This window comes from Pterocles gutturalis, unplaced genomic scaffold (genome assembly GCF_000699245.1).
Source record: "Pterocles gutturalis isolate BGI_N339 unplaced genomic scaffold, ASM69924v1 scaffold13651, whole genome shotgun sequence".
NCBI classification, from domain to species: Eukaryota; Metazoa; Chordata; class Aves; order Pterocliformes; family Pteroclidae; genus Pterocles; species Pterocles gutturalis.
Window position 1 is genome coordinate 60,119 of NW_010105704.1, and position 11,001 is coordinate 71,119.

Here is an 11,001-nt window from a genome sequence, read left to right on the forward strand (position 1 = left end):
TCATAGGAGCCAGGCACCCAGAGTAGCTGCAGCACAGGAAGTGCCTTCATTGTCCAGGGGACAGTCCCACAGCAGGCAAGTGGAACGGTCAGAGCAAGGCTCTGGTAACAAGCACCATTGACCATCTCAGACAAGGCAAGTGGTGGGTCAGGTTCACGGTCCATCTGAAGCATCAGGAGATGGGACCACAGACAGGGCTGGAGACCAGGCAACGGTGTGGGTCCATCCGGGAGACAGGGTCAAGGTGAGAAGTGGAGACAAGCTATAATGTACATCCAAGGGATCCTTCAGGGAGAGAGGCTACCTGTAGTACAGGTCTGAGGTCCACCCAGGCAGCAGAGGCAGAGATGAGTCTGGAGACAAGCGCTCCTACAGCATAGCTGAGGCGGGGACTAACACCCCTGGGCAAGCTGAAATGGGCCTTGTGAGCCCAGGGGCAGGGTGCAGGGGGAGTCCTCAGGGGAGGCTGGGCAGGGCCATTAGGCTTCAGGGCCCTTAGGGCTTTCAGAGTCTTGTCTTTTATTCTGGACACCAGAAGGGTCTGTTATTCCTAGGGACAGAAAAAGGCTGGAAAGTCTTTTTCTATACATGTACCAGAGCCTGTCTGATTGTAACACTTTTATCTGTTTACCCAGGATATTCACTAGTGAACAGATAATCCCAGGGGCAGAAACGTCATTGCCATGAAACTCGTTGCAGGGACGTTCCTGCACTTGTGCAGTGCAGAAAGGCATTTTAACATCTAGACTGCCACAGGAATTACATAGTACTGTAAACCCCCTCCTCTCTTGCCATGTGCACAAAATCTGGAACAACTATCAGTTTCATCTCGATTAATGCAATAAATTATTTCACTGCTTTCTCATTGTCTAGTATCGCACAGTTCCCACTGCTTCTCTTTCCTTGCCCTGGCTGGATACATTGCCAACAGCATGGGGGTATTAGGAACTGTAAGGTTACAGATTGTATCCCACATACACATGGTGGATTTCAAGGCAGTACATAAATTTGATTTCAAGAGATCCTCATGCTAGTACAAAAATAACTAAAAATTTCTCAGGAGAACATTTGATAATCTTCAGTGGACTATGTAGAAGAGAGTGAATAGAAAACCTCTTTTTTAGAAAACAGCATTGCTGGGGAAGAGTGGCATAGTTTTCTGGATATTGTAATTCCTTTTTTGCTTAGTTTGAGATTCATACTGACACAGGTGCATCTAGAAGAGCTGTGAGAGATTTGAAGTTTTAAGTACTTTGTTTCCTATTTACTTTCAATAGGGGCATAATCAACATATTCTTAAGTGACCAGTTTTTCAAAAAAGCACTGATGTAAAGAAGTATGTAAAGTATATGCTTTATTTATAATATTTAAGGGCATTGTTACTTCTGGGACAAATGCTTATTTTTCTTTAAGTGTAGTTGATGTTTTTAATTGGGTAGATGACTACATGTAGCTTCTGTATCATTGTATTCTGCCTGGAACAGCTGGTCAGGAAAAACTTTCTTCCATGCTTTTTTGTATGATAAACCAAGACATATTTGATGATTGGCTGCTAAAGTAAATACTTGGTTGCTTCTGCTTTATTGGACCGCCTCCTTCCAGTACCTTCTTTTCATTGTTTGCATAGACAAGTGGAAGATGAATTATTTGCATTGCTCCATGTTTTTGCCTGGTGACAATTCCAGTCAATACTTGAAATGAAAGGCAAAAGTACCTCGAGACATCTTTTTGTCTCTTTTTCACCCATTTATATTGGAAGTTGCAGTGCCATTTTGTGTAATCACTATGGTAACTAGCTTGAGTTTGCTTCATATCAGCATCTTTTTTTTTTTTTTTTTTTTGTCTTTCCTTTCAGACAAAGCCTTTTCCAAAATTAATCAGCCAACTTTTCAGCAGTTTTCAAGTTTTTCTAGTTTGGTTCTTTTCTCTTTGACAGTGTGACTGCTGATGGTGAATATTCCACAAATAAGCAGAAGTCTAAACCATACCTTTCAATATGCATGCTGAGACATGCTTATTGTCCTGAATCACCAGTATGACATTATGGCATTTTCTGAGTTGTTAACTGAACCATATTGTAAAGACAATATATACGAGTACATTTCTTTTAAAGACAACTGTTGAATTGAGGTGGACAGAATTAATCCCAGAATCATAGAATCATAGAATAGCTTGGGTTGGAAGGGACCTTAAAGATCATTGAGTTCCAACCCCCCTGCCGTGGGCAGGGACACTCTCCACTAGACCAGGCTGTTCAAAGACTCATCCAGCCTGGCCTTGAACACCCCCAGGGATGGGGCATCCACAGCTTCGCTGGGCAACCTGTTCCAGTGTCTCATCACCCTCACAGTGAAAAATTTCTTCCTAATATCTAATCTAAATCTACCCTCTCTCAGCTCGTAACAATTACTTCTTGTCCTATCACTACAGTCCATGATAAAGAGTGCCTCCCCATCTCTCCTGTAGGCCCCCTTTAGGTACCGGTAGGCTGCTATTAGGACTTCTCGGAGCTTTCTTTTCTCCAGGCTGAACAACCCCAACTCTCTCAGCCTGTCCTCACAGGGGAGGAGCTCCAGCCCTCTGACCATCTTCCTGGATCTCCTCTGGCCTCGCTCCAACGGGTCTGTGTCACACATCTGAACACAGTACTCCAGGTGAGGTCTCACAAGAGCAGAGTAGAGGGGGAGAATCTCCTTCGACCTGCTAATGCTTCTTTTGATGCAGCCCAGAATACGGTTAGCTTTCTAGGCTGAAAGCGCACATTGCTGGCACATGTTGAGCTTTGCATCAACCAACACCCCCAGGTTGTTTTCCTCAGGGCTGCTCTCAATCAATTAATCATTCACATTAGATGTGCTGTAGTTCTGCAGATTACTATAACTCCTTTCCCACAAAAGGTTGGACCAGATTATGTCTCAAGGTCCCTTCCAACCTGGGCTGTTCTATGATGAACTCTTGTCCAGAATAAAATTTGGACAAAGATCTGTAACAATGCTCAATATCATCCAGGCTCAGGTACTGTGAGAGTGGTAGCTGTTGTCCCTACTTTGATTTGATACTGGGGCTACTTTTAATAGTGGCTCCAGGGAGCTATTCCAGTAAGTGATGCTCAAGTGAAGCTCTCCTCATACTTTGTTGTGCTTCGGTACTGTGTAACTCTGCATGAGTCTTACCAGAAGAGCTGTTTTTCAGGCCTTATGACCTTTAAGTGTATATTTTCCTTCAGAAATATTGGAGCTTCCATAAGAGCACTCCTGTAATCAGACAGAAGGAAGGTTCATAAAGACTTTGTTGTTCCGATTTATATGTAGGCCAAAGAGTAGCTATTAATGAATGTAAGGGTCACCCAAATCTTATTTTAATAACATCTTTCATACAATTAATTGGTAATACTTTCCTCCTAGAATAAATTAAGCATAGACAACTACCTGATCAACAACATAAGAGCCCAAGGGAAAGCAGTAAAATGTGCCAGTAATTTGAAGTCTGAGGTCACAGATAAATGTCAATAGCAGTGGCTTCTGGCTGTTTAGCAATCCGTTGAAGTAAATTGGCAGAAACAGCTTCATGATCACCTGGGAGATAAGGAGTGGCTACTTTTTTTCCATGCATAGTTCAGTTCTTCCTATAAGCTAGTATCAACAGGTGTGAAAATCAAGAGCAATAAAGAAAAATTACCATCATGCTTTGTGCAAAGTATGCTAAAAACAATTCAATGTAAGCATTTTAAAATTACATAATTTATAGTGGTGATGCAATCTAGTTCTAAGGAGGCTAAAACGAAGTCTTGAAAACAATGCCCAATGCTTTTCTAAAACTGGAATGTAGCCCTTAGAATGGAAGACCACTCTGTTGATGCTCCTTGTCACTGGTGATGCCCTTCATCACTGTGCGTTCCTGAGAAAGTTGCTTTCCAGGTAATTTGGAAGGTTTCCTTAAAAATAAAATTTCTTTAGTTTTTACTCATGAAATAGGCAACTAGGAATTTCAGAAAGTTCAGTTTGTTATAACTGACAAGAGATGTCTATCTAAAGTCTTGGACCTTTATGCATTGGCATGTATCTTTTCCTGAAGTTAATAGAGTTATTAGCTGTGATAAATTTTACACAGGTGGAAAATCTAGAGATATGTTCAGTGCGCCTGAAGTACTAACATAAGAGGTCATTGACCTTTAAGCTCATTTGTAGCCTCATTTTATAGATCAGCTCATTATTTGTTGTTTGCAGATTGCGACACATAGTTAGTATCTTCTTGTCCTTTGTCTAGCCACCTGGATATATTATTGAACTTGGATAAGATTCAAATGGGAATTTTCATATACAAAGACCAAGAAAGAAATTACTCATTATGCAGAGTTGTTTTGAATTGTTTTATTTCTAAATCCATTGTGTTGTTCAACAGCATGGTTGTGCTGCTGTTGCAGGATAAGTGCCCTAGGAACAGTGTAGTGAGTAATCTGGATTGTTCAGAATATGGACTAACAACCACAATAAATAGGTGTTGGCATAGACCTGTACAGTACCTATCAGGTACTCTTTAAATGGGATGCAGTGAATCACAAATGCTGCAATTACTTTTGCCAAATACTTGTGAACTATGTGCTAGTTAGCTACACAATCATTAGATTAGCTACACATCATTAGCCAAGCAAAGATTTTGGGGCAGTAGTTGTTTGTTTGTATTTTTGTCCAAAAAGGCACACTAATTAAAAAACAAAATCATTGGGATAAAAAGTGGCTTGATCATCAAACACTGAATTTCTGAAACAATTTTTGAATGACAAGTAGCAGAGGAGAAAACAAGCTGATTTTCAGGTGGACCTTGGTTGGTATATGAAAGGATTATGATTATATATGATTATATATATATATAAAGTGATTGTATAAAGTGATTGTTTATGGTGTGAGTTTGTCCAAGAGCAAGGAACTGAAATCAGTCATTCAGAAGTCCTTGTGTCCAATATCACTCTATAGGGATAAAATTAAAGGTTTCTGTATGGTTCTGTTAAGGCACTTACAACCTTAAGCACAACTGCAGTTTGCTAGAGAATTATTACCTCTTTGTTTATTTTTGAAGCATTAGGTCTTTTAGTGTGCCTCTTGTTGGCTGTTAAAACATACAGTATGGTCCACAGAAGGCACATGAAATTCTGCCTTTACTACTAAAATTCCTTTGTGAGGATGTGGGATATGGATGTTTCCATCTGTTTGAGCACACTCTTAGGTAAATGTTTCCATGCACCACTCAGTTTATATTTTCCTCCTGTCTTTTTCACCCCTTATGCCTGCCCTCTGCTATTGCTCGGGGCAGAACAGCTGGCCTCCTGATCTTTATTGTAATTTTATTTGAGTTAGCAGGCAGGACATGCACAAAAGAGAGGTCAGTTTCCTTTTTCCTGTGTCAGCGGTGCTCCTTCATGGTAATATCATGGTAATAAAATGAACACCACCAGTGCTGTGGATGTTAGAGCCAGTCCAGTTTGTTCCACGATGAACCGTGTTATCCCCATTCTATAGATAGTGTAGGATGGGTGCCTGTAGCATAAACCTTTTCCAAAACTTCCGGTTTTTGGAATGCAAGACCTAAGCAGGCATGCTGAGCTGAGCTGTGCATTGAGCCCTTATGGCAGAAGCCCCCGCAGGAGATACAGCTGTGGTAACAGACTGCGTGATCTCAGTGCTAAGCTCATGACGTAGGTGTTTTAAGTCCATTATTTGTGTCTCTTCTGTCACTTTAATGTTGCTTTGAAAGTGTATTGGTTTGACTTTTAAAGTAAATTACAACCAAAAGGAAAAGCTCCTTCTGATAGGTAAGGCTACTGAAACATGTTTTGGGGAATTTGCCCCTCTCTTGTGCCTTTCTTTTTCTTTCCCTTAATTCATGTGATAGTGATCCTGTTGCTCAGGTTACAAAGGATTTTCAGCAGCTTCAAGCAGTCACATGAAGTAAAGGAAAATTATGTCAGAGCAGGAAGAGGTAAGAAAGGAAGGCGTTATTTCTCAATTCCTCTGTGGTCTTGTTCCAGGACTTAGAGCCATCTCAGTCACCCTGGTGTCTCTGAGCAACCTTCTGTGTAATGTTTAAATGATAAAAAGAGAAGGACTGAGAGTTAATTTGTTAGGAGAGAAAAGGATTTCTAGCCTGTGCCTGAAACTTCAAGGCTTATAATAATTTATACAATAATAATACCAGCACCTAGCAATTACAGCTTTTCGTGACTTGAAGGCATTCTGCAAGCATGTTTTTCTCAGGGCTGCCTTTATGAACTGGAAAACTACTTTAATTGATACTAAATCTGATAGACAAGGAGCTGAAGAGGTAGAATTTGGGGTTTGACAGCAGTTTTTAGAGAGGGAAGATGTAGAGATGGTAAACAGTTGGCACATCTTCTATCTTTACAGAGCTCCAAAAGTTAAACTATAGCCCTTCCTTGACAACTTTGTCCTGTACTAACCCACCTGTTTATCTCTCTTTAATTTTGAGGCATTAACAATTGCTCTAGGGAAGTTAATTCTTCTGGAACATGTAGTACTATGCCAGCTCTGCTTAGAAGTCTGTAGCAAAGTCTTAACATTTGTTCTGAAATATTTGCTGTCGTCCAATGTGTCATTTTGACTGTTAGTAGTTCAGGTGCCCAAATGCCTATGTAACAGTCACACATCGTTTAGCCAGTTGATGCTGGATCTTTGTCCTCAGCGGGACATTCTCCTGCTGATTTGGATGGCTTTCTGTTACCTCTCCCTGTGATCCCAGAATACAGGGAGCAAATGGTTTAGTGTTTAATGTTCTACACATACTGACGTACATACAAATAATTGACCCTGTGTTCCTAGTGTTCCGCCATGTACATTCACTTGAGTATCTATAACGCTGAGAGAGCCCAAAATAACACGGGTGGACATGATGCTGAATGCAAAATGCAGATCAGTACAGTAAGAGAAAAAAGAGCAAAGATTTGAGAAGAAAAATAATTTTGAGTTGTAGTTAACTGGTGTTCACTAAAATATGTGAATCCTATTTGAGAGTCCTATCCTATCCTACCATTCTATTACCATTCTCTGAGCTTTTTTTTTTTTTCTTTACTTTTTCCCAGATAAATTCTGCAGAATTCTGTTCACTGATTAGACTGATGGGGCAACTTGTTTTTGAGACTTACCTTGGACTGGCAAAAGTGAATTTAAGTCCTGTGGAAAATGTCCATGCCTAGGCTGTGTAAAACTCACATACATTTGGTTTTCCTGGCAAGACTGAAATTCAGTGCAGGCTGGGGGAGAGACTGAAGAGAAAATATTCATGAGCTTTCCAGGGAAAGTCTGGACAGATGATTTTACATCAGAATTGCATGAATTTTTGATGAAAGTTGGCAAGTTTTAGCATAAGTATGGCATTTGTCCACCTATTCTGAGAAAAATATTTTCTAAAGCCAAATGCCAGACAAGCGTTTGGCCCTTCCTGAGCCCTTGATAAGCCAGATGCATCATGGGGCAAATCCTATCTGTGAACTTGACTAGAAGAAAGAGGGTGGCACAGAATTTTCTTGCAAAGTCACAGAGGAAAAAAATGCTTCATGAGACAAACAGCAATGATACACATCTGACAGCTCTGATACAGATTATTCCCAAGCAAAGGCCTTTGGACATTTATTTGTCTTACGTTAGATATCTACTTGTTTGATGTATCTCCTGGTATGAATAATCATTCCTATCTGTTATTTTTTTAGAGGTATAGCTTCTCTCTGTTATTACTAAAGCAAAGTTCTGATTGAAGTCTGTTCTGTTAGTTTTCAGTTCTTAAATTTTATCTAGAGAATAACATGCCATATTTCCCAAACAGTTTCCAAGAGGTAAATATGTTCACAGAATCACAGAATCACAGAATGTTAGAGATTGGAAGGGACCTCGAAAGATCATCTAGTCCAATCCCCCTGCCGGAGCAGGACACCTAGATCAGATCACACAAGAACGCATCCAGGCGGGCTTTGAATGTCTCCAGAGAAGGAGACTCCACAACCTCTCTGGGCAGCCTGTTCCAGTGCTCTGTCACCCTCACTGTAAAGAAGTTTTTCCTCATACTCAAGCGGAACCTCCTATGTTCCAGCTTGAACCCATTGCCCCTTGTCCTATCACTAGATGTCACAGAGAAGAGCCTGGCTCCATCCTCCTGACACTCACCCTTCACGTATTTATAAACATTAATTATTAACATACATAGTGATTGCAATTGCTGCTTTGAGTGGACATGGCAATAGTAAAATTTTATTATTTCTTATGTAGAAAGAATAATTTGAAAAATATTTTTAAATCAAGATCTCTTTAAGATATAGAAGTCTTTCTAGAGTCATATTAACCATAGGTGATTGCTGGCTAGGACTTATGTTCTGCAACTGAAATGTAAATCATTCATTGCAGATACAAAGGAGTTTTTAAAAAGCATATACAGCTCTAATTCCTTGTTATTTTACTCTGCTCTTGCCATTCCAAAGAGAATGCACTTTTGGGCTTTTTACATTTGCAGGATGAAGAAACTGTACCTAAACTGAAGTGTGAGAGGACAGAATTAAAATAGGACTTTCTCTGTTGAGAAGTGATTGTAACAAGCACAATATTTAGTAGTAATTTTAATGACTTGGCAAAAGAGCAGCAGCTAAATTGTTTGTGTAGACAGGTATGACATAAACTCATTTGATTTTGTTTTTTGTTCAAAGCATTGTGTAGAGCTTTGTTTGTTTTGTTTGGTTTTTCATTTATTGGTTAAGAAATCAGGGTCAAGTAAAGGTGATCAGTAGGGTTGCTTGTTAAATTTTCCTGTGCTTTTTGGATTAAACAGGGAAGAGATTTCTTAAGAGAAGTGCCAGAAGGACTTCAGATTGTTTGGTCTTTTTTCAGATCTCCTTAATCCATGTTGCTGAAGGGAAGGAATGATATGGTCCAGACCTTATAAATTGGCACATTTTAATATTTACTTTTGCAGCATTTGCCCACAGACATGAATTTGTGCTCCACATGTTAATCTCCTCTAAGCATGTTTGACTTTAATGGACTTGTATTCTGCTTCAATGATTATTCAGTAGATAGATATCTACAGATATGGAGCTTTTTGAACAGTGACATGTCAGACTGCTCAGACTTGTGCATAACTAAGTTTAATCATAAACTCACTTCACACCAATAGCATTCATGGTGTTACTCCATCACTCTGCTGGCACAGTTAGTTTGTCTCCTCACTCTTTTGATCTAACCGTCTGACCATTTGTATAAATGAAGAAAACAACTCTTACTGTCAGAAACTGTTAGGTGGCTGAAACAGATTCAAAATAGTGGTTATATTAAGCTTATAAAAAGATATATGTAAATTTAAGGTGTCCAGGATTACTGTTTTGTTTGATTTGATTTGATTTTTAAACGTGTCAAGTTTAAAGCCAGAATGTAGGAGGGTTAAATCTTTGAGTGTAAGAAAATTAACTTCATAGTTTGGTAATCAAGTGTATGATTCTCTGAAAAGAAGGCTTTCACAAAGAACTCAGCTCTGCCAGTTTATCTTTGCATATCATTTAATTAACTGAGAGAAGATTCAGTTGCCATTTGAAAAATTATATTTTACTTGTTTTTCATATGGTACTGTCATAGTTGTTATCTGTACTCACCCATCTGGGCAGTTTCATAAATATGGCCATTTAATGAGGTCTGTAGCCTGAACCTTGAGAGTTCATGCTGCTTTTGCTGGAATGTATCCAATTTAATACAGTTACAGGTGGTATTACTCAAAACACACTTTTGTGATTTCTGTTAAGGTAATTGTTACAGTACCTCCCGACCCTAAGCTTCACAGATTAAGTGTGCATAGGAAGAAAGTCTCATCTACATGGCTTCCACTCATCATAATAGAAATAATTCTACTTCTGTAATTTCTAGGTTGTTTTGTGCAGCAGATTTCACAAGAACTCCACGGTTCCTATTACGTAGAGACATTATCAGTGTAGTGTACTTACTGGTTTCTCTTTTCTGCATAGCTTAGGTGTACTCAGTGTAACACTTCACAAAACATATGCTTAGTATGATACTTCATTATACCAAGTCTGAGAATATTATTAAATGACTTACCTTTTACTACAGTTAAAAGGGGGATTTATAAATATCTCTGTTGGTATTTCTGCTTTAAATAATTCGATATATGTCTTCCTCTTCAGGCTGTGCTGAGTCCTCTTATAGCAATCGCACTGAAAATATCTCAGATTCATGAGAGGACAGGACGAAAGGGACCCACTGTCATCACCTGAAGCAACGGAAGATTGTTAAACCAGGGCCAAAAGAGGAACAGCAAGGAAGAAACAGGACCTTGCTGAAACATGTTAGCCATTTGTGCCTTGTATGATTTTAAAAGTTTTATTGGGGATAGAGGGAGGGTGGGAAGAAAAATTCAATATAATATCGAGCATATTCATTTGCATTGATCTCCAGATACAGTAGTGTATTGACTTCTTTGTTTTACCTGCAATATCTTAATTTCAGATAGCAACGTAACCAAAGAAAGAGGCCTTAACCTTCAAATGTTGTCAACAATGTGACAGAAAAAGAAAACTTGGTTTTGAATGCTATGATAAAGGTTGGGGAAATTTCAGTTAGGGAGAGAGGGAGAGGAGTTGCAAAGCAAAGACGGGCTTAGTTAATATTGTTTGAGATCCTTGTCACCTTCTTGTGGGTTTACAAAGACATATACAGAGCATGGCTGAGCTGTACGCTTTTAAGCGTATGCTGTATGCTGTACATTGCAAAGGGTATATTTCCTCACCTGACACCACTCCTCTCCAGTCTCTCCCCTTGCTCACAGATGCACACTGGCAGCAGTGTTGTATACACACTTGCACATGCACCTGAAGAAGGGGTTATCCCGTATTTTTTTTTAACCCTGCTCTTAAAGCATATCAATGTGACTTGTGCCTTTAGAATTTCCTGATTTTTTGACTCTGTGTTTTTTTTCCTCCAAAGGGAGGCATTTGTGCTA

At 39.4% G+C, this 11,001-nt stretch overlaps 1 protein-coding gene across 1 annotated transcript in view; it reads left to right on the forward strand.

The window, feature by feature from the left end:
- The window catches only part of PGM5 (phosphoglucomutase 5), a gene marked incomplete at its 5' end in the record, with an annotated part of 63,384 nt that extends 52,873 nt beyond the window's left edge, over positions 1 to 10,511 (forward strand). Inside the window, one exon of the mRNA XM_010087507.1 lies at positions 10,187 to 10,511. Within this exon, the coding sequence (XP_010085809.1) occupies positions 10,187 to 10,276 (90 nt within the window). The remainder of the gene's footprint in view (positions 1 to 10,186) is intronic.
- Between the last annotated feature and the right edge of the window lie 490 nt (positions 10,512 to 11,001).